General features: G+C 48.9%; 1 protein-coding gene across 6 annotated transcripts in view; it reads left to right on the top strand.

Moving 5' to 3' along the window:
• MYO1C (myosin IC) overlaps positions 1-5,179 on the top strand; it is a 117,903-nt gene extending 112,724 nt beyond the window's left edge. For 5 of the 6 annotated variants that reach the window (XM_067566016.1, XM_067566017.1, XM_067566018.1 and 2 more), the window contains 4 exons: positions 511-581; positions 1,094-1,191; positions 1,710-1,809; positions 3,389-5,179. In XM_067566016.1, coding sequence (XP_067422117.1) covers positions 511-581; positions 1,094-1,191; positions 1,710-1,809; positions 3,389-3,415 — 296 coding nt within the window. In that variant the 3' untranslated portion in view covers positions 3,416-5,179. The remainder of the gene's footprint in view (positions 1-510; positions 582-1,093; positions 1,192-1,709; positions 1,810-3,388) is intronic. The other variant, XM_067566020.1, reaches the window with a different exon arrangement.
• Positions 5,180-23,244: the final 18,065 nt, after the last annotated feature.

The following is a 23,244-nucleotide window of genomic DNA, read 5'->3' on the forward strand; positions in this document are numbered from 1 at the left end:
AACAGAATTTCTGCATACTTCAAGCTAATTGGGTGGGCCCCTTTGGTTGTGGTCTGGGGGAAGTCAGCAGGTTCATTCTCCATCTGCATTTTAAAGATAAGATGGCACGCCTGCACTTCTGTAACATATTCTGGGGCATTTGTTCTCATATGCTCATTGGTGAAATCCTCATTCTCAGGGATATCTTAGTAATTTCCTGACTTTTGTTTTATATTCTCAACCTTAGCAATGCCATATTAAATGTTTATATTTAATGTAAGTTTGCCTTTTGGGCCAAGCCTCAGTTTCTGTGTGGTAATTGGGAGGCAGGGGCAGAACAATAAGGGGCTGGTTCATTCTGTACCAATTGGGGCACCATACAACTTATTTGTCACACTCATGGAAAATTTCTAAAATGCTTGGAAAATCCATGAGATCTTCTGTACTCATTTCAGGCTTCACAAGGACCTAGTATTCAGACTGTGTAGCCTTCACAATATATTGGAGTTAAACATCCTTTCTGTTTTGCAGGAATCTCAGTCAGCAGCTTGAGTGACAGTTTGTTTGTTCTCCATGTGCACTGTGAGGATAACAAACAGAAGGTAATGGAATCTCTTCTCTGCCATTCACTCTGTCTCTTTCCGTAAGCATTGAAAGTCCCAACTGTATGAAACAGCTGCAGGTCCAGACTTTTTGGGGGGGAAAGAGAGAGAGAGTATTCAGAAGAACTAGAGAAGATACAACTTGAATGCGAGAGACAGATGAGGCACCGATGGTACCAAGATCTAGCCTACTCTTGCTTTGTCACTTCTCTCTAATTGGGTTTGGGTTTTTCTCACTTTTTGTCATTGTCTTGTGCTACATCAATGGATTCCCAGCAGTTTGGATTGTTTCTTTATCTTGCCCTTATTACTGACAGTTTCAGAAGTGTTTGAGTCCATATCTGGGGAGATTTATATTATAATATATATGTCCTGGACTCCTCCAGCAAGTTGAGCTCATACAAATGCAAACTTTATCCTGCAGGCCATTGGGGATAATTCTGGGCTCATATACACTGAAATAAAATCTGTTGAGAATTAGTGATTACAAGGACCTTTTATGGCTTTTTCAGGGAGATGTTGTACTACAAAGTGATCATGTCATTGAGACACTAACCAAAACTGCCATGAGTGCTGACAAAGTCAATAATGTCAACATCAGTCAAGGCAGGTAAGTTAAAAAGAGAAGAAACAGGTTATTTCGGTTCCTTTTTTGCTCTGAATAGGCTGCTCTGTTCAAGCCTTATTGGGAAGTGAAAAGAGTGTTATAGTTAATCTTAATACAAATGATTGACTTCAAAACTTACTTAACTGCATGTTACTAATTACTTTATCACAGAAGTAGCAAATCACTTGTGATTGCTGCATGTCCGCAGCATGGTGTAGCTGTACTGGCTACCATGCTTGGCCGTGACTTCATTACTTTTCTGTCATTGAGAGAGTGATGGGTCACTTTAGTAACATGAAGTCTATAATATTATCTAGATTTTTCTAAGTAAAATCAGTTACAATGAGCATAGTTGTAAAGTATTTGCATTGAATTGTAGCATTTAGACAAGTGTTGCTGTGCTCAGAGACAGATAAGCATTCCTGTAAAACAGTCACAATTCTACTTTTAATGAGCAAGTTAGGACTTAGCTAAAATACCACTTACAGATCAGGTGAGGATGCTTCCTTTGCTTCTTTCAGCATAAAATTTACTGTTGGACAAGGCAAAGAAGGAATAATTGACTTCACTTCAGGATCTGAACTGCTCATAGCCAAAGCCAAAAATGGCCATCTTGCTGTGGTAAGTGTCTTCTGGTGTAAGACGTTGCACAGCTTGGGAAGGAAAGTAATTGATCTAAAAATGTGTTTAGAAAAGTAGTTTTAAATTATTGTAATCTTTGCTATATACAGCACCCCAGACATGCATCAATTCCCCTACAAAATACAGAGATCATTTGCATCCCAACCTCTCCAATGCTAAGACATTTGAGGGGTGCACTCTTCTGTTCCTGTAGTTACCAGATGCTTTGCTACCTGTGGTGGTCCAGTTCAATATTCCCACCTTATGCAGCTCACATTTTAAATTGACTTTAGAGCAGCAAGAAGAAGAAATCCTTTACCTCAATCTCAACTCCCCTTCTGGGATTAAAATAGCTACAGTGTTACTGCTTGAACAGGACTTGTCATATTCCTCCAGATTTGTCCCTCTCTCCTATTATCTCACAGCAGGACAAATGGAGCAATCTGAAGGTTTCACCTGTGAGGAAACCCTCTCAGGAGCCACAGAAGAGAGAGCTCTCCCATGATATTTCCAGCTCAGAGATCCTTCTTGCGCCAACTGAACAGAGCTCAGAATCTGTTCTGCTGGTTGGTGCCTCTGCAGCTTCTTCTTCCAATGTGCACACAAACTGAGATTCCTCAAGGAAGGAGCCCAGCAAATTGAACAATCCTTTCAGGTCAATCTAAAAGGGAAAGTTTCAGAGTCTCTATCCCAGTTTCAGAGTGGCCAAGAGATCAGTCCCAGAGGTCAAATACTCAGATTTTCCACGTCACCTTAGCTAAGGTGGAACTACTTAAACTACCGTACCCATACCTGAACTACCATAAACAAACATACCATACCATACCTACCATACTGAAGTTTCCACTTCATGCATCCAACGAAGTGGGTTCCTGCCCACGAAAGCTTATGCCCAAATAAATGTGTTAGTCTTTAAGGAGCCACAGGACTCTCGCTGTTTTACCTAAACTAGTAGTCCTACAGATTGGGGTTTTTAGGAGGGCAAGTGAGAGTGGTGTTACTTATTCAGATAAAACAGGAGGATTTACATAGGAAAATTGTTGGAATTTGGCCAGGACACTGAAATAAGCATCCCTTTTCTGTGATATGGATGTTTACAATAGCTCCAAGTGGTCAGGCCCCATTTTGCTCTTATGACCATACTGTGATGCATCCCAAAATATTTTGAGATTTTCAGCCCTTTGGGACTTTCCACTAGAAATAATGTTCGTGTTTGCCAATTAGAACAACTTTATGTGGACCAAGTTTCTACCACATGGAAAAAGCAAAGCAGATCTTCCTCCAGTGATAACCCTGGTAGAAGTTCCAGGTTCCTGGGTGTAAATTGTTGGGGGTCTGGATGAGACTTAAGAAATGCTGTCTCCCCCTGACTTCTTACAGTGGCAAATTGCTGCATTTGCTTCCTGATTTATAGAATTTGGCTGTTTGTTAGACCAGGGCAAGTTCTTATAGTATTCTGCATCCCACATGGTGTAACTCTACTCCAGCCCAGACTTTGGTGTCTTCATAGGCTAATAGTTAACTTTTGCAGTATCTTTGTTTCCATTCCACTTTATAGCTTATTTGTCTTTCTCCTCAGGTTGCTCCTCGTTTGAATTCTCGATGATAAAATTTGCCACCAGGAAGGAATCTGTTCCTCCATCATTCTGGTTTGCATCTTATATCATTGGCTGGACATACTTCCCTGCAGTTTTTTGGTTTTTAGTTTTTGGTTTGTTTTTTTTCTGCTTTGCTTATTTCTTTTATAGTTACCAAAGACCTGCACTTTCATAAAACAAAGTGAAAACAAGAGACTGTAATCTGAAACCACCAAAGAAAGAAAGAGAAAAAGCTTTTTCTTCCCTCCTCTTACTGGCAACTGCATGGGTCTGATTTCTTTCTACAGCTGGGGCTCATGAAACTCATGTACTGGGCTGGGTAGGAGTTAAGGTTATCACTGCTGCCCCTGAAGTGAAATCACTAACTTTGTGATCTGTCATCATAGATACAAAAGCCATGATCACAAGAAAAACAAAGCTGCAGATCTGTATTAGCCAACTCAATGAAATGCCAAACTTTATAGTCAGTGAATGTTTTAGGAATAACTTTGCTTTGTGACTTTTTGATGCTTTGTATAAAAATATTAAAAAGCCATATTGTATAAATGAGTAAAACCCTGTAAATATTTTTTAGCTCAGTGGGTGAGTTGCACTAAGAAAAGCAGAGATCCTGTGGGAACCTTGAGACTTCTTTTTTTTAAACTATTGAAGAAAGGTAATGTGTCAAATGCACTCTTTTGAAGAGTCCTTCTTTTCTCACCTAGAACCTGCCTTCCAAAACCACCCTCTTTTCTTCCTGTTCTGTAGTGCCATTGTCCGCTCTAGTAACCCTGTTTCTTATGCCCCTTTGCCCAACATGTGTGCGTGCATGTGTGGATAAAATATGCCCTGGAAAGACTTCCTCTTTGTTGCAGACACACACAACCTCTGATATTATGCTTGAAAAAAGAGCTGTCTTCCTCTCCTCATGAGTTTGTTTGCCCTGGCCACATGCCTTATCTTATGCCTGAGGGATTCACAAGTGACCTGTTTCGTTACAAAATATACCTGCCCTAAGGCCACTGGTCTCTGTCCCAGACTGTCTCAGGTGGCTATTTGCAGGAGAGATTCAGCAGTGGTGTAGGTAAAATCTCTACATAGCTCCAGAAGTACCTAGGAGTTTGAGTTCTCAAAATAAACACTCTCAGAGCTTAGAAATGGCCTTCCACAAACACTGTTTTAAATGGAAGGAGGTGGTTCGTTCAGCCCCCAACTGGATTACTGCTTGGACATATCTTTGCTGTTCCACATGGCATCCTTGCCATTGACAATCATGCTATATCGTTTTACTCCTATGTTAATTAGAGTGAAATAGGTGCTGCCTATATATGTTAAAATATTCACAAAACTGCCCTACAGAGACACATGTAGCTAAATATGAAGGAGAGATTTTTTTATACAAAAATGTAAGAGGAAAAATCTTTGAGGTAAACTGCTTTGTATTAAACAACAGCTGAATGCACAGCGAGATGCAATCTCCACAGTCAAAGTTCTACTGATAAAGGTAGGCCATAGGGCACCATGTGGTTGCCTTCTTTTGGGAGGAAGTCCTTCACAATTCCATCTGTAATTATGGGGCAGTGGCAGTCCCACTTAAAGCTCAAAAACCAAACATGCTGCCACTGGTCTGCAATGAGCTTAGTCTAATACTTTGATTTTTCTACTTTTGTGTGCTCTCAGATAAACACTGCATCACAGTGTAGCGTATGTACTATATTAATGCTGTATACACTCAATATAATCCCCAAAGTCTGCTAAATAAATACATTTTTTTACAAAAAGTTCAAGCTTTATTTTAGATGTTTGTTTTGTTTATTGTTAAGGGTATAAATGTAAAGGCTATGTAACAGGAGAGCTAAATTGCATTTATCCTTGTGCCTGAGAAGCATTTTATCTTTCGATTAGAGACTACCCCAAAAAAAAATTTTTTTTCTAACCTTGTAAGACCATGCCACTAAAAGTATCAGGACATTTGTGAGAAGGGCAAACGTGGCAGCTTATGCCCGTGTGGAGGGAGCAGTAATTCCAGGTGGTGGAGAGACGTGGCAAAGAGAGTAACACTCCACAATGCAACGGGGAATCCATTTGGCAAGATGCTGTGAGGCAAGCGCACAGCCTTGGCAACATTCCACAATGGCGAGGAAAAGTCTAGGCAAGACTCGGAACTCACAGGTGTATTAGAAAGCCAGTATGTGGCAGCTGTCCAATATATGTAGTGTGTGTGCCGTGGTGGAGGTGGCTTGTTTGGGGTAGACAGTCAGGAGATTAATCAATTGGTTGAGATGGAATGGCGAGACCACTGTGGGGCAAAACTTAGGCTGGAATCCTTATGGACCACGGTAAAGGGCGGGTCAGCCACCTTTGCCAACTTGCCTAGCAGAGGTGATGGGTCATCAAAAAGATCACCTTCATAGATAGGTGGCCAATGGAGCATGTTGCCAGGGGCTCGAAGAGTGACCTAGTAAGGGCAGAGAAGACAAGCTTAAGGTCCCGTGTGCGGTGGGGGTTTCCGTGCCAATGGGAAAGTGTTGCGACTACAAACAAAGTGAGTAGTGGTTGGTTGGCTAAAGGTGGAAAAGCCAGCCACAAGTGGAAGGCACTGAACACTGCTAGATGGACCTTCATGGTGAAGTGGGTGAGGCCTGAGAGCCTAAGGTGGAGAAGGTAATCAAGGATGGTGGGGATGGAAACAGAGTCCCCAAAGCATGCTGGTGGTTTGGTGCCTACAAAGTGAAGCATCTCATTTGGCCTGGTAGCATGCCCTGGTGGACAGGTGCCTGCTGTGTGAGCAGACGTACTATGTGGAGCATGCCCTAGCTAGGCATGCGCCCCATCCAAATAGTAGGCTGTGAGATGAAACAGACATGAGCCGTAGACAGGGAACGCAGACAGCTCATAGTTCTAGGATGTCGCTGGGCATCCTTGCCTCTCTGGGGAACCAGAGGCCCTGGGCTGTGCAGCCCTCCAGCTGGGCACCCCCATGAGCGAGGCATCCATGGTGAGATGGGAGGGTTGCCGTCCAGGACCTTGGACAGATTGGAAGCCAAGAACACAGTGGGAAAGGAGCACCCACTCACCAAGGTGAGCCATCTGTAGGTCATAACCTGAACAGAGCCACAGTTGGAGACATTGCATGTTTAGGTGGCCTACGGGGTAAGGAAGGTACAGGCTCCCATAGGGCTGAGACAGGAGAGGCAATGACAGAGAGGCATGCGAGGATGATTGTGTAGGCGCACCAAGAGCAACGTGAAAGCAGTCTGGTGGGAGAAAGGCTCAAAGGGAGTCCAGGTGTGTTCCTATGAAGGTGAGTGTGTTGGGATGGCATGAGGATCAACTTGGCCTTGTTGATGCAGCCCCGCCCCAAGCTGGCAAGGCGGTCATACGGGGTCTGGCTAGTGACGAAGAGCCATTTGCGGAATGACACCACAAGGCGGCAGTCATCAAGCAGTGGGACTAAGGCTTGATGACTTAGTCATGACGTGTTGCATGTAGGTTGTGAAGACGCAGGGCGTGGTGATGATCGCAAAGGAGGACCCAGAAGTGGGAGTATCATACCATGTTGCAAAGGCATTTACAAGAGGCAGGATGGATATATGCAGCCTTTCTAGTGAGAGCTAGGCTTCAGGGTGACCATCCGGAAGCAGAACTTGCAGATAAAGCAGTCTAGAGCCTGTAGGTCTAAAGTGGAGGCAAAGGCCACCCCTTCTGCAGTATAAGGAAATAAGGTGTGTAAAACCCATGGCCATGGTAGAGGCATGGGATGTGTTCTATAGTGCCCTTCTGGAGGAGGCTGTGCACTTCCTCTAGAAGATCACACTGGGAGGGGTTCGCAGGACCATCAAGGGGAAGGTGATGAAGAGGAGAATAGTGATGAGTGTAACCAGTACCCTGTGTCAAAAGCCATTTAAGGAAACATGAGTACCATGTGCCATTCAACCAACCTAGTAAGTGAAGCCACTTGGAAAAGGAGAGTGAGGACTCTGGTGGCTGCACCTGCAGCAGCTATTTTAACAGCGCATTCAATGTGGAGAGAGTTCTCACTTCCGTTGGCCCTGCCTGTTAATAGTTATTCAGGAAAGAAAGAATCACCCATGAGGGTCAGTAACATTTAATGTTCGCCCAGGGCACCTGCAAAACATTTGGTATTAACAGTGTATTTGTACTTTTTAATGTAGTACTAGACAACTGGTTTTGGTAGGGCTCACTGACTGCCTTAGACACACTTTTTTTATATTTGAAGCTGTAGATGACATGCAATTAAATTTCTCATGTTCTTAAACATAACTTCACCTTTGAGGGCATGGACCTGTTATTTTCATATGTGGACAAAAACAGACAGAATGTGAGTAACAGTGACATAGGAGGCCCCTATTGCTTGCTAGCCCTCACTTTGCCATTGAGTCCCAGGCAAGCCAACTTTTCTATGACATTTTCCCTAGCTGGAAAAAAAATTAAAATAAAAAAAATCACCACCTTTTCCCCTGCTGCTTCTCCAATGTTAAATTATTACCAATTTTTTGCTTTGTTGAAGGGGAAAGTCTTCACGTTTGAGGCTCTTTAACAAGTGCTGTAGTTTTAACCTACATGTAACATTAGAACCTCTGTTCTAGTAGACAGCGCTTTAAAAATGTGCCTTGATTCTGATGTAAAAATACATACACATTCACAGCATGGTGACATTTCTACTTGTTGTGCAGCTTTATTTCATGTCTTTAAAGAGAAAGTTGCAGTGGTTGGGGGCTTTTGCGGTTCAAGCAGAGGAGCTTGCTTTGGAAACAAATTTAACACCTCAGCCACACAGCATCCTTGGTTGATTTACCTGCAACTAACTGGATTTATCAGAAGCTATACACTAGAGTGGGGGGAGGGTTCTCAATTTTTTTCCCTCCACGGCAGGGAATACTGATCATAGATAATCACTCATCCCATTTACTAACCACCTTCCTGCACCCTGCCAGGCAACAGCTCTGCAGCAATTACAGCGTGTACGTTTCTAATGGCCTGTTACCTTTTTTTTTTTTTTTAAAGCTGGTGAGTTATATTAAAAGCTAACCCAGCACAGTCTGATGGCCCATGATCCACAGGTCAGCTTGTGAACAACTGACCTAGAAAAGGTGGCAGGAGAGTTAAATTGGCTGAGGAACAGTCTGTTGTTGAAGGTTTTCTTAAATGAATCTTGGAAAACTGGCGTAGTTTCAGCATTGTGAAAAAGAGCTGCTGTTGGGTAACTGGCATCATCTAGAAAACTAAAAGGCTGATGAATGTGCCCTCAGTCCTATACAACATCAGGGAAAGGCACAGTCAGTTTAAAAAAAAAGTGGCCAGGAAGTAAAGAATTAAAATATGGGGTATAGTTAGTGGCAATGACTATGCTTTTTATAGAAAATAAATTTTGTCAAATAAGGTTTTGGTCTTTTAATGAGCTCATGCAATTTGATTGTGGAAAAAGTAATTGTGCTGCCATACTAGACACACTCATGCAGGAGAATCTGAAAGTTAGCCCTATACAAACAAAAATCAGTGTTGTCTCTTATTAGATGGATTAAACATTGGTTAACTGATCCTTCTCAAAAAGTAATGATGAATGGGTAATTAACTGATGGGACACACCCTGCAATGAGCTGGTCTTTGCTCAATACGAGTTACAAGTGTTACCAGTGATTTGGATCAAGCTATTAAAATAATTGCTGGTATAATATCACTACAGCAAAAAGTGATGCCATGGTAAATAATGATTGTGACAGGGCCATTATGGACTAATTATTGGGAATGGTTCAGAGTAGCCTCACAAGAATAATTTGCATTCTGGAAACCCTTCCTGAGCCTATGAGACTAAAGGGGCGCAGTCTATTTAATTTATCCAAGAGCCGTTTAAGTGATGCTTGTAGTACAAAGTAAGACTCTGAAACATGAGGCCTAGCATAACAGGCCAGCTATGAGGCCTGAGCTAAAAAGAATGGTCACCGCTGTTATAAAGCAAAGTTAGCAAAAGTCATGCTGGCAGGCTCACACTAACGGGCAAGAACAGAGCTCGTATAACAAACACACATTCTAGGCATAAGCACGTTCCAGAAAGGTACTAGGACCTCCTACTACCCCAGAAATAACAAGGGGTCACTGACCTCAAAAGACACTACAGAAATGTTGTTTAACTAGAGATGTTTTACTCGAACTAAGGTATGTTAGACGGTGCCAACTACATACGTCAGCGGAGTAAGCCATAATTTGTTTGTATCAGAAGAAACATCTTTGTTGGGCCTGGGGGGGTGTCAGCCAGTTACTGTGCTGGTTCATTATAACACGCATACATGTGGGTGGGCCCGTAGTGTCTATGGGATACTACACTCCGTGCTTACCCACGATAAACCTGGCCACGTGCCTTCGTTGCCCAGCGGCTTGCTGGGTGTGTCCAGGTATTCGATCGTGGCGTGGGTTCTCTGCTATCTGCACAGAGCTGGGACATCATACACAGGCAGCCAACAGTGATCACATTATCTGCAGAGAGAAGAGAATTCTGCTAGCATGTAAAAAAAAGGCCATTCATGGAAGCTAAACCTAAACAAATGCAGCAGCAAGAGAAGTTAATGTAATTAAAAATTGGTACATCATAAAGCAGGGTATGATGGCATCTGCAATCCTTTAAATCAAGATTCAAATGGTATGCTATAGCATAAACAAACAATGGGCTTGCTGTGGTGCTATGGCTATATAATAAAGGCGGCCAGACTAATCATCATTCTGGCCTTAAAACATTCTGACTAGCTAAACAGGTTTGGTACTGGTTTGTCTGGTCCTGTATGACAAAAACATGAAGGGGGTTCAAGTACAAAACAGAAGGAAGAGTGTGCTATAAAGGCACTATAAAATGAGTCCCACATCAGCATTAGTAAAGGGCTTGATCCATATGTTTGATTTCCATAGAGAACACATTAAATTAAAAAAAAAATCCATAACACCCTTCCAGGCACCAGCTTAATATGGGACTGTTGAAACGCTCAGACACTTGTAATAAACTGTCTCCTGCATTAATTTCATACAAAGACGATTGGGTCATGAGCAAAGACGTGGGCTGATATGGTACTGCAGAAGTCCAATTGTTTGGTACCAATACGGCACCAGGGTGGGAGGAGAACAGACTTCCAAAAACACTTCCCTCTGTCACAAGAGGTTGCAGCAATAACCACCTAGCTTGGGGAACAGGGAACACAAACTCCCCATTACAAGACTGGGGAAGTTTTGCTTGTCAATATTGTGGCTCCAATGAAGGGAAAGATGAAGAAGCACTTGGCAGAGAAGAAAACTAAAGATGGAACAAGGTTCCTGTTAACTGACAAAACGGCTGCATGGGAGCACTTCCTGGCCAGGGATTGCTGGGCGTGCTTTGCCTTTAATGAGGGCCCAAGATCATGCTCTATGACCATGGAGGTTTGGTGTAAGAGTGAAGTATTTAATAGTGGCATTTGTGCCAAAATTAATTTTCATCTGTAACCAGTGACAATTATACACCTACTTGATCTTTTCTTGCTAGGACATGCTCATACATCAACAATAAAGCCCGCCTCCTTGAGGCACAAAAGTGTCACATGGCAATGACACTATGAGCTGATGAAAAGGCCATAGTGCAAGTGCTATTAGCATTCATGTACCCCAAAGATAAGTCAGCAAACAATGTCATTCAAGTATTCATTTTAAACGTGGTCCTGACTTTCGCACTGGCCATCATTAGCTGTGCGCGAGAGCTAATGCTAGGGTAATAAGACCTGACAGCCATACCCTCTGCCGTCAGAACGACATCAACACTAGCCGTGTTGTGCTCCCCTTCCTATCTTTAGGAGCAATGGATGCTGTGGAACGACACAGCAGGGACCTTGCTTAGCTTTCCAAGCTAGCATTATTTACCTCACGTCCTGTGCCTTGAAATGTGGACCCCACAGGACAATCTTTACTGATTCCAGATGTAACGAGTTCAGTCACACAGCTGACTTACTAGTGAGTTTGTAAGAGGACTAGCAGCCACCATGATAAGCTGACTTCTGCTATGTGAGTCTTGCTCTTTGGTTCCCTCTGGTGCGCAGTACATAAAACAAGGTTACTTACCAGTAACTGTTGTTCTTCGAGATGTGTTGCTCATATCCATTCCAATGTAGGTGAGTGCGCGCCCCGTGCACAGATTCCCGGAACTTTTTTCCCTAGCAAGCCCCGCAGGGCCAGCTCAGGCGCCCCTGGAGTGCCGCGCTCATATCGCGGTACAAAGGGCGCTGCTGGCCCCGCGGGTCCCCAGTTCCTTCTTTCTGCCGACTCCGACAGTGGGGACGGAGGGTGGGTGTGGAATGGATATGAGCAACACATCTTGAAGAACAACAGTTACTGGTAAGTAACCCTGTTTTCTATCTTCGAGTGATTGCTCATATGCATTCCAATATAGGTGATTACTTAGCCATACCTTGGAAGTGGGTAGGAGTTATCGGTGACCTGCTCTTGACAGCACGGCTCTGCCGAATCCCACAGCTTCCCTTGCGTGCTCCACAATGGCATAGTGCGACGTGAACGTATGGACTGATGACCAGGTCGCTGCTCTGCAGATGTCCTGCAGGGGCACCCGTTCCAGGAAGGCCGCGGAAGAGGCCTGGGCCCTAGTAGAGTGTGCTCTCACCGCACCTGGACGGGGCACCCCCTGCCTGCTCGTAACATGCTCTGATGCAGGCAGTAATCCAGTTGGAGATTCGCTGGGTGGAGACAGGTGAGCCTTTCATCCTGTCCGCCACAGCCACGAATAGCTGTGTCGACTTGCGGAAGGGCTTGGTCCGCTCGATATAGAAGGCCAAGGCTCGCCTGACATCCAGCGAATGTCCTCTCCTTTCCTCCTCCGAACCGTGGGGTTTTGGAAAGAACACAGGAAGGAAAATGTCCTGATTACAGTGGAACTGAGCCACCACCTTAGGCATAAATGCCGGGTGAGATCTCAGCCGGACCTTATCTTTGTAAAAAACTGTGTAGGGGGGCTCCAAGGTCAATGCCCTTAGTTCGGAGACCCTCCTGGCCGAGGTGATGGCCACCAGGAAGGTTACCTTCCATGATAAACGGAGAAGGGAGCATGTGGCTATGGGCTCAAAGGGGTGTCTCATCAGCATGTTGAGGTCCCAGGGCGGCACCGGGACCCGGACCTGAGGGAAAGTCCTCTCCACCCCCTAACTGACATGGGGTGAGAGAATAGGGACCGCCCCTCCATCAGCTGGTGGAAAGCCGAAATGGCTGCCAGGTGTACCTTGAGGGAAGCCAGGGCCAGGCCTTGCAGCTTAAGCTGCAGCAGGTACTCTAAGATAGCCTGTATGGGTGAGAAGCTCGGATGTAAACCTCTCGATTCTGCCACCCCAAAAACCTCCTCCACTTAGCTTTATACGTAACTTGCGTGGATGGTTTCCTGCTACCCAGAAGAACCTGCAGGGAACAGGCCCTCTCTCCCTCCGTCAGAGTCTCCAGGCAGTAAGGTGGAGGGAGTCCAGGTCGGGGTGCAACAATCTCCCCTGGTCCTGGGAGATCAAGTCGCATCGTCTGGGTAGCGGAATCGGCTCGGTGATGGAGAGGTCGAGCAGCATGCTGTACCAATGCTGTCTTGGCCACGCTGAGCCGTTAAGGATGATGTTCGCCCTGTCCCTCTTGCTCTTGAGAAGGACTTGGGGCAGGAGCGGAATGGGGGGGGGGGGGGGGGGGAAATGCGTACATTAGGTCCCCTGTCCAGTCTATCAGGAATGCATCGGACAGCGAGCCCGGCTCGTGACCCCCTGAGTGAGCAGAACCTCGGGCATTTCCTGTTCCAGGCTGATGCGAACAGGTCTAGACGGGGAACACCCCACCTCTGGAAGATTAAAGTCACTATGTCCTGGTGTAATGACCAGTCGTGGCGGGGTGAGAATGACCTGCTGAGGCGGTCCGCCTCGTCGTTCCGGACCCCAGGGAGGTGAGAGGCAGATAAGTGAAAATCGTGCCTCACCGTGAAATCCCACAGCCGGATAGCTTCCTGGCAGAGAGCCGAGGAATGTGCCCCCCCCCCCCCCCCCCCCCCCCCCCCCCCCGTCTGTTCACATAGAACATAGCTGCCGTATTGTCCGTGAGGACTTGGACCACCCTGCCCTTCAGGAACTGAAGGAAGGCCTTGCAGGCCAACCAGATCGCTCTGAGCTCGCGTACATTGATGTGCAGATCTCTCTCCTCCGGTGACCAAAGCCCCTGGGTGCCCCGGTTGCGACAGATGTGTGCTCCCCATCCCATATCGGATGCGTCTGTGATGAGCGTCACAGATGGGGTTAATTCTCTGAACGGAACGCCCATCATCACTTCCCTTGGGTCCCTCCACCAATTGAGAGATGACAGCACCTGTGGGGGAACCATGACCACGCTAGTTAGAGAATGCCTGTTTGGCACATATACCGAGGCTAACCACGCCTGGAGAGGTAGAAGCTGCCATATGTCCCAACAGCTGCAGGCAATGCCTGGCTGTCGTCATGGGGGGACCTGTGGAGAGCGGATATAATAGCCGCCATTGCCTCAAACCTAGTCTGAGGGAGGAAGGCTCTGGCCTGTACCGCATCCAATGTAGCTCCAATAAAATCTATACATTGCACTGGAGTAAGCGTGGATTTTTGTTCATTAATAAGCAACCCAAGTCTGGTGCATATCTCGCGGGTGAGGAGTAGACTATTTCTCACGAGTCCTCGACTTCCCCCTGATTAGCCAATCATCTAAGTAGGGGAAGAGCTGAACCCCGCTGCGACGCAGGTGGGCTACTACCACAGCCATGCAGTTAGTAAAGACTCTGGGTGCTGAGGAGAGCCCAAAAGGTAAGGACCGAAACTGGTAGTGTCGCCCAGCTACCATAAACCGTAAGAACCTCCTGTGGGCAGGTAATATGGAGATGTGGAAGTACGCGTCCTTCAAGTCTAGGGCAGCGTACCAATCCCCCAGGTCCAGGACCGGAATAATCGTGGCGAGGGAAACCATGTGGAACTTAATACGTCTGATGTACTTATTTAGACGACGTAGGTCCAGGATGGGTCTAAGGCCCCCTTTTGCCTTGGGGATTAAAAACTATCTAGAATAAAATCCCCGGCCTTCTTCAGCCACTGGGACTTCTTCTACCGCCCACAGCGCCAGGAGTGACTCAATCTCCCGCACCAGGAGTTGAACGTGGGCGGGGTCCCCAATGGGGGAGATCCTAGGGGGAGCGTTGGGGGGGAAGGCCATGAGTTGGAGGGTATAACCCTTGGCGATCACCTCTAGGCCCCACCGGTCTGTAGTAATGGCTTCCCATTCCGTAAAGAAGGGACGGAGCCTATCTGCAAACGGTCAGTTGAGATCCCGGGGAGAAGGAAGAGTACTACCCTCCTGCACAGGGTCAAAAGCGTTTATTAACATTACCCCCTTTAGAAGGCCCTTGTTGTCCCCCAGCAGAGGACCCTTGCCGGCCTCCTCTGTTGGGCCCACGATAGCGTTCGCGACCTCTCCTCTGCTGGGCGGGTCGGGGAGCCTGCCTGGGGGGGGGGGGGGGGGGGGGGGGGGGTGTGTGTGTGTGTGTGTGTGTGTGTGTGTGTGTGTGTGTGTGTGTGTGTGTGTGTGTGTGTGTGTGTGTGTGTGTGTGTGTGTGTGTGTGTGTGTGTGTGTGTGTGTGTGTGTGTGTGTGTGTGTGTGTGTGTGTGTGACGGTTGCCTCTGGGCTTGCAGCCTGGACTGCCGTCTTGAGGCCTGGAGGGTATACAGCCCGAGGGACTTCAGGGTAACCCGAGAGTCCTTAAGGGCATGCAGCTTTTCATCTGTCTTTTCTGAAAAGAGCCCTAAGCCATCGAAAGGCAGGTCTTGTATGGCCTGTTGAACCTCCTGGGACAGGCCGGACGCCTGCAGCCAAGAACAGCGGCAGACTTCCTGCAGTACCGTGGCAAAATCCGCCGCTTGGTCAGGAGGTAATGTGGCTGCAAATCTTTGCATAGAGTCCCAGAGGTTTAGGTTGTACTTGCCCAAGAGGGCCTGGTGGTTCACTACTCTAAACTGCAATGCTGCAGTAGAGTAGATTTTCCTCCCAAACAAGTCCAGCTTCCGGCCCTCCTTGTCCTTGGGAGTATTCCCCTGGTTCCCCTGGCGGTCTCTTTGATTGGCCGCATCAACCACCAAAGAGCCTGGCGCAGGGTGGTTGTATAAGAACTCAAAAGGTTCCTTGGGAACATAGTATTTTCTCTCCACCCCTTTGGAAGTGGAAGGTAGGGAGGAAGGGGTCTGCCAGAGGTTCCTGGCAATCTTCATGTCCCTGTCATGAACTGGCAGGGTTGCCCGTGATGGCCCAACGGAGCTTGAGGGCCCAAAGAGGGGGTCCTCCTCCTCGGACATGAGTTTGAACTCCATGCCCAAGTTCTCAGCTGCCCTTTTCAAGAGGTCCTGGTGGGCGTGGAAATCGAACAGGGGAGCCCTGTGATCCCTGGCCGCCGCATCATCAGGTGATAAGGAGGAGGATGGAGGTATGGGTCCAGTGGAGGGTCCCTCCCCTGGGTCAGAATCCTCCTCTGAGACCTGCCCTTGTGTTTTAGGGAGTGGGGGCACTGGAGGGGCCACCGCCGACTGTATAGACACTGACCCTTGGGGCATAGGAGCATTCCACGGTCCCCAATATGGCCACTGCCATGGCACTTGGCTCCAACCCGGGGCCTGCAGGGGCGGGGGGGGCGGCTGCTGTCCCGCGGCCCGTTTGTTGCCCGAGCCTTCCATGCGTTGCTTGCCCCTTCGACGTGGAGAACGGCTGGACGACGATGATGTTGACCGGTGCCGACGTCTGCAGTGCCGGCGGTAGGACGAGACCGGGGAAGACGACGACGTGGAGGACCTGCCCCTACAGCAAGACAATTTGTGGTGCCGCTTACCCCCTCGAGAGTGTGAGCGGTGCCGACAGTGGCGATGCTGAGGAGACTCTATCCTCCCAGTCATCGGTGCCGGGCCCATCGGCCTCGACGTAATGACCGGGGCCAGCACGGACGGAGGCTCCCGGGTTTCCGGTGCCACTGGTCGTGGGATACTGTCCCTTGATGTAGCGGACAGAGACCGGGATCAGTGCCGGGATGGGCTCCGTACTGGAGTTCGCAAGCCCAAAGTGTGGCCCTTGCCAGGGTCGGAGCTGGACCGACGTCGACTCCGGCGATGGACTCGGGACCGCCCACAGTGCCACGGTGCCGAGTTGCTCGACGACCTAGAGTCGGAGCTCGGAGGGGCGCCGACGCTCTCCACCCTCCATGACTGTCTGGATGGAGACCCAGACTGAGAATGTCTCCAACCACCGGGACCACCCAGCGCGGGTTTGCCCTGAGACGCAGGTCCCTTGTCCCTCGGCCTAGGGGGGGACAGAGGCGTAGGCATGGCCATGAAGGCTCGTGCCGCAGTAAACGCCTCCGGCGTCGACGGCCCTTGCAGGTGCACTGCCCCACCCCCAGGAGTCGGGGGAGGCAACCTGCGTGGAGACACCGGGGCCGGAGTGATCTCCACGGCCCGTGGCTGGGGTGTCTCCTTATTCGCTCCGCGCTGCAGTAGCAGGGAGGAGTCCTTAGGTGTGGTCAGGGACCGTGCCATCTTCTTTGGCCCCTTTGGTACCTGTGTCGGTGCCGAGGATGGTGCCGGTGGGGGGGGCGCTCCGCACCGATGACACACTCGGTGCCAACGGTGACCGAGAAGGCTCGGACGCTGGTCAGAGCGCTGACTCCATCAAAATCGCCTTCAGCCTCGCATCTCTTTCTTTTTGAGTCCGAGGCTTAAAGGACTTACAGATCCAGCACTTGTCTCGTCTATGTTGTTCACAGAGGCACCGGAGGCAACGGTTGTGTGGGTCGCTGACCGGGAAGGCTTTAGCACAAAGGTCGCAGTTTTTAAAGCCTGAAGAGCCCGGCATGGCGCCAATAAAGGACCCCTTCAGGGGTACTTCTCTCTAACTTAACTATTAACATTATCACAACGACTCAACACTAAACTCTAAAGAACAATCAATAACAGCTAGGGTACGAGTGCTACTTGCACACAGCAAGAGGCGATAGTTCCAGCAACCGTCACAGGCAGAAAGAAGGAACTGGGGACCCGCGGGGCCAGCAGCGCCCTTTATACCGCGATATGAGCGCGGCACTCCAGGGGGCGCCTGAGCTGGCCATGCGGGGCTTGCTAGGGAAAAAAGTTCCGGGAATCTGTGCACGGAGCGCGCACACACCTACATTGGAATGCATATGAGCAATCACTCGAAGATAGAACTGTGCACCACCCAGCACAAGAGCATCTCTCTCTCTCTCTCTTTGGGGGATAGACCTGACTGATGGAGCTTGATAACTTGGAGGAACAGACAGACCTGGTCATGACAGTCAATATGTTACCCAAGGGAGGAGCAGTGTGCCGAGACGTCAGTAAATCTGAGTTCTACTTCGGGTGAATGCTCATATCCATTCCAATATAGATGAGTGCACACCACTGTGCACAGCTTCCCAGAACTTTTGTCCCCTTAGCTGACCCTGTAGGGTTGGCTCCAGCGCCATGCACATGCCATGGTATATGAGGCACTGCTGACCCAACGCCTCCCTAAGTTCCGTCGTTCTGCCCATGACAGTGGCTGGAATGTCTCTTGCTTCTCACAATTACCTTCCCCTTGTAGACCTTTGTTGTGCATAGTTAATTAAGTCCCCCGTCGGTCCTGGCTGCCCTGAACTGATGGAGGGCCCCCGCGCCCCCCCCCCCCGGGGCGGTGTTGAGGGGGCATCCCCTTCAGGGATCTGGCCCCGTCAGTCACCCTAACCCTCCCGGGGGGTCAGGAACGACGAGGCGGATCGCTTCAGCAGGGCGTTTCTACCCCGCCACGACTGGTCGCTGCACCCAGAGGTAGTGACTTTTATCTTCCACAAGTGGGGTGTTCCCCAACTGGACTTGGTCGCATCGGCCTGGAACGAGAACTCTGGGGTCATGAGCCGGGCTTGATCTCCGACGCGGTCCTCGTCAAATGGAAGGGGACCCTCACGTATGCATGGCCCCCCCATTCCGCTCCTGCCCAAGGTCCTCTTGAAAATCAAGAGGGACAGGGCAGACATGATACTCATCGCCCCGACCTGGCTGAGACAGCATTGGTACAATATGCTGATGGACCTGTCGATTGCCCCGCCCGTGGAGCTCCTGAGATCATAGAATCATAGAATCATAGAATATTAGAGTTGGAAGGGACCTCAGGAGGTCATCTAGTCCAACCCCCTGCTCAAAGCAGGACTAACCTCTGCTATATCATCCCAACCAGGGCTTTGTCAAGCCGCAGCTTAAAAACCTCTAAGGATGGAGATTCCACCACCTCCCTAGGTAACCCATTGCAGTGCTTCACCACCCTCCTAGTAAAATACTTTTTCCTAATGTCCAACCTAGACCTCCCTCCCTGCAACTTGAGACCGTTGCTCCTTGTTCTGTCATCTGCCACCACCGAGAACAGCCTAGCCCCATCCTCCCTAGAACCCCCTTTCAGGTAGTTAAAGGCCGCTATCAAATCCCCCCTCACTCTTCTCTTTTGCAGACTAAACAAGCCCAGTTCCCTCAGCCTCTCCTCATAAGTCCTGTGCTCCAGCCCCCTAATCATTTTTGTTGCCCTCCGCTGGACTCTCTCCAACTTGTCCACATCCTTTTTGTATTGGGGGGCCCAAAACTGGACACAATATTCTAAATGCGGCCTCACCAATGCCGAATAGAGGGGAATAATCACTTCCCGTGACCTGCTAGCAATGCCCCTCCTAATGCAGCCCAATATGCCATTGGCCTTCTTGACAACCAGGGCACACTGCTGACTCATATCCAGCTTTTTATCCACTGTTACCCCCAGGTCCTTTTCTGCAGAGCTGCTGCCCAGCTCGTCGGTCCCCAGTCTATAGCTGTGCATGGGATTCTTTCTTCCTAAGTGGAGGACTCTGCACTTTTCTTTGTTGAACCTCATTAGATTTCTTTTGGCCCAATCCTCCAGTTTGTTTAGGTCACTCTGTATCCTATCCCTACCTTGCAGGGTATCTACCACCCCCCCCAGCTTAGTGTCGTCCGCAAACTTGCTGAGGGTGCAATCTACTCCATCCTCCAGATCATTAATAAAGATGTTGAACAAAACCGGCCCCAGGACCGACCCCTGGGGAACTCCGCTTGTGACCGGTTGCCAGCTAGACATGGAGCCATTGATCACTACTCGTTGAGCCCTATGCTCTAGCCAGTTCACTATCCATTTTATAGTCCATTCATCCAACCCATACTTCTTTAACTTGCTGATAAGAATACTGTGAGAAACCGTATCAAAAGCTTTGCTAAAGTCAAGGTATATCACATCCACCGCCTTCCCCACATCCACAGAGCCAGTCACCTCATCATAGAAAGCAATCAGGTTGGTCAGGCATGACTTTCCCTTGGTGAATCCGTGTTGACTGTTCCTGATCACCTTCCTCTCTTCCAAGTGCCTTAAAATGGATTCCTTAAGGACCTGCTCCATGATCTTTCCAGGGATTGAGGTGAGGCTGACCGGTCTGTAGTTCCCCGGATCCTCTTTCCTCCCTTTTTTGAAGATGGGCACTATATTTGCTTTTTTCCAGTCCTTAGGGACCTCCCCCTGTTGCCACGAGCTTTCAAAGATAATAGCCAATGGCTCTGAAATCACCTCAGCCAACTCCCTCAGCACCCTCGGGTGCATTGCATCCGGCCCCATGGACTTGTGAATGTCCAATCCTTCTAAATAGCCTTGAACCTGTTCCTTCAGCACTGCGGGATGTTTGCCTCCTTCCCATTCTGTGCCACCCAGTACAGCAGTCTGGGAGCTGATCTTGTCTGTGAAGACAGAGGCAAAAAAGGCATTGAGTACCTCAGCCTTCTCCACATCCTCCGTCACTAGGTCGCCTCCCTCTTTCTTTAAGGGGCCTACACTTTCCCGAATCTTCCTCTTGTTGGCAACATGCCTGTAGAAACCCTTTTTGTTCCCCTTCACGTCCCTTGCTAGCTGCAACTCCAATTGCGCTTTGGCCTTCCTCATTTCATTCCTGCACGTTCGAGCAGTGTTTATATAATCCTCCCTAGTCATCTGACCAAGCTTCCACTTCTTGTAAGCTTCTTTTTTGCGTTTAAGTTCACCAAGGACATCTTTGTTAAGCCAAGCTGGTCACCTGCCACATTTGCTATTTTTTCTGCACATTGGGATGATTTGTTCCTGCACCCTCAATAAGGTTTCTTTAAAATACAGCCAGCTCTCCTAGACTCCTTTCCCCATCATATTAGCCTCCCAGGGGATCCTGCCCATCAGTTCCCTGAGGGAATCAAAGTCCGCTTTTCTGAAGTCCATGGTCCGTATCCTGCTGTTCCCCTTTCTTCCTTTCATCAGGATCCTGAACTCGACCATCTCATGGTCACTGCTGCCTAGGTTGCCACCCACTTCTACTTCCCCTACCAAATCTTCCCTGTTTGTGAGCAGCAGGTCAAGAGAAGCACGGCCCCTAGTTGGTTGCTCCAGCACTTGCACCAGGAAATTGTCAGCGACACTCTCCAAAAACTTCCTGGATTGTTTGTGCTCGGCTGTATTGCTCTTCCAGCAGATGTCAGGGTGATTGAAGTCTCCCATGAGAATCAGGCCCTGTGAACTGGAAACTTTCCCCAGTTGAGTAAAGAAAGCCTCATCTACCTCATCCTCCTGGTCTGGTGGTCTGTAACAGACACCCACCACGACAGCACGCTTATTGTTCTTGCTTCTAAGCTTAACCCAGAGACACTCAACTGACTTATCTCCAGTTTCATACTGGAGCTCAGAGCAGTCATAGTGCTCTCTTACATACAGTGCAACTCCTCCCCCTTTCGCCCCTGCCTGTCCTTCCTGAACAGTTTATACCCATCCATGACAGCGCTCCAATCGTGAGAGTTATTCCACCAAGTCTCAGTTATTCCAATCATGTCGTAGTTTCTTGACTGTGCCAGGACTTCCAGTTCCTCTTGCTTGTTTCCCAGGCTTCTTGCATTTGTGTACAGGCACTTGAGATAAGTAGCCGACTGGCCTACTTTCACAGTATGAATCGGGAGGCCTCCCCTGCTGCCCCCTCCTCCTTCTGCTGATGACACGACCTGCTTTCCCAGGACCAGGGTCGCCTGCTCCACCCGGACTTGGACTCCCTGCACCTCACGGCCTGGAGGCTCTGTGGCTGACAGAGGGGGAGAGAGCCTGCTTGGCGCAGGTCCAACAAATTCTGTTGGGCAGCAGAAACCCTTCAACACAGGTCATGTATCGGGCCAAGTAGAGGTGGTTTACCTGCTGGGCTGAGTTCCAGGGCATCCCGCCAAGCCTCTCCAATCCAGGCGGACCTGGAGTACCTGCTCCAGCTGAAACTCCAGGGGTTGGAGCTAGCCTCCCTGAAGGGCCACCTGGCGGCTAGCTCGGCTTTCCATCAGCCACTAGAGGGGAGATCCCTATTCTCCCACCCCCATGTCAGTCAGGTTCCTTAAGAGGCTGGAGCGGCTGTATCCGCAGATCTGTGAACCAGTGCCTCCCTGGGATCTCAACCTGGTCCTCTCCAGACACACGGGGGGGGGCCTCTTTGAGCCCATGGCTACATGCCCTCTGCTCATCCTTTCTTGGAAGGTAGCCTTCCTGATGGCCATTACCTCGGCTAGGAGGGTTTCTGAGATCAGAGCTTTGACCTTGGAGCCCCCTACACCATGTTCTATAAGGTGAAGTTGAGACCTCACCCAGCCTTCCTGCCCAAGGTGGTCTCCCAGTTTCATTATAACCAAGATATCTTCCTCCCCATGTTTTTTCCCAAACCACATGGTTTGGAGGAGGAGAGGAGATGGCACTTGCTGGACATGAGACGAGCCCTGGCCTACTACATCAACAGGATGAGGCCCTTCCGGAAAAACGACACAGCTCTTCATCGCAGTGGCAGACCGGATGAAAGGATCCCCTGTCTCCACCCAGCACATCTCCGCATGGATCACCTCCTGCATTGAGTGCTGCTATGAGCAGGCGAATGCGCCACTCCCAGGTGTCATCACAGCGCACTCAACCAGAGCTTAGGCCTCATCTGTGGCCTTCCTAGAGAGGGTGCCCCTGCAGGACCTCTGCAAAGCCAACACCTGGTCATCAGTGCCCACCTTCACGTCCCACTACACCATCATTCAGCAGGTGAGAGAGGACGCGTGATTCGGCAGTGAGGGCAGCTCACTGGTAACTCCTATCCACCTCCCACATAATGCTTTTTAATCACCTATATTGGAATGGATATGAGCAATCACTCGAAGTAGAAAACAGGGTTACTTAGCAGCAACTGTTGTTCTTCGAGATGTGTTGCTCATATCCATTCCACAGCCACCCTCCATGGGTGGAAAGAAGGGATTGAGGGGCCATAGGGTCGGCAGTGCCTCATATACCGCAGCATGTATGCGGCCCGCCAGGGAGGCACCAGAGCCGACCCTACGGGGTCTGCTAAGGGGAAAAAAGTTCCAGGAACCCATGCATGATGGCGTGCACTCACCTATATTGGAATAGATATGAGCAACACATCTCGAAGAACAAGTTACTGCTAAGTAACCCTGTTTTCCACCTGTTGGATGCTGCACTCCTTTTTAACAACAAAAAAATATTATTCACTGCCTTTAGTTGCGTGAACAGAGACTATACAACTGGAATTAGCACTCTGCCAGTGAATGCTAGCATGAGATGTGAAGGGGCTACCTCGACTTAGTGGGTAGGCATTATATGAGTTCTGTCTTATTGAGGTATGCCTAGCAATGAGAACAGCATTCTTCAGACTACAGTAACAACTAGATTTTTATTTGTGACACTGTTTTCCATTACAGCCAGCATT

Source organism: Emydura macquarii, unplaced genomic scaffold (assembly GCF_026122565.2).
Source record: "Emydura macquarii macquarii isolate MOO-44397 ecotype Brisbane River unplaced genomic scaffold, CSIRO-AGI_Emac_v2 contig_2699, whole genome shotgun sequence".
Taxonomy (NCBI): Eukaryota; Metazoa; Chordata; order Testudines; family Chelidae; genus Emydura; species Emydura macquarii.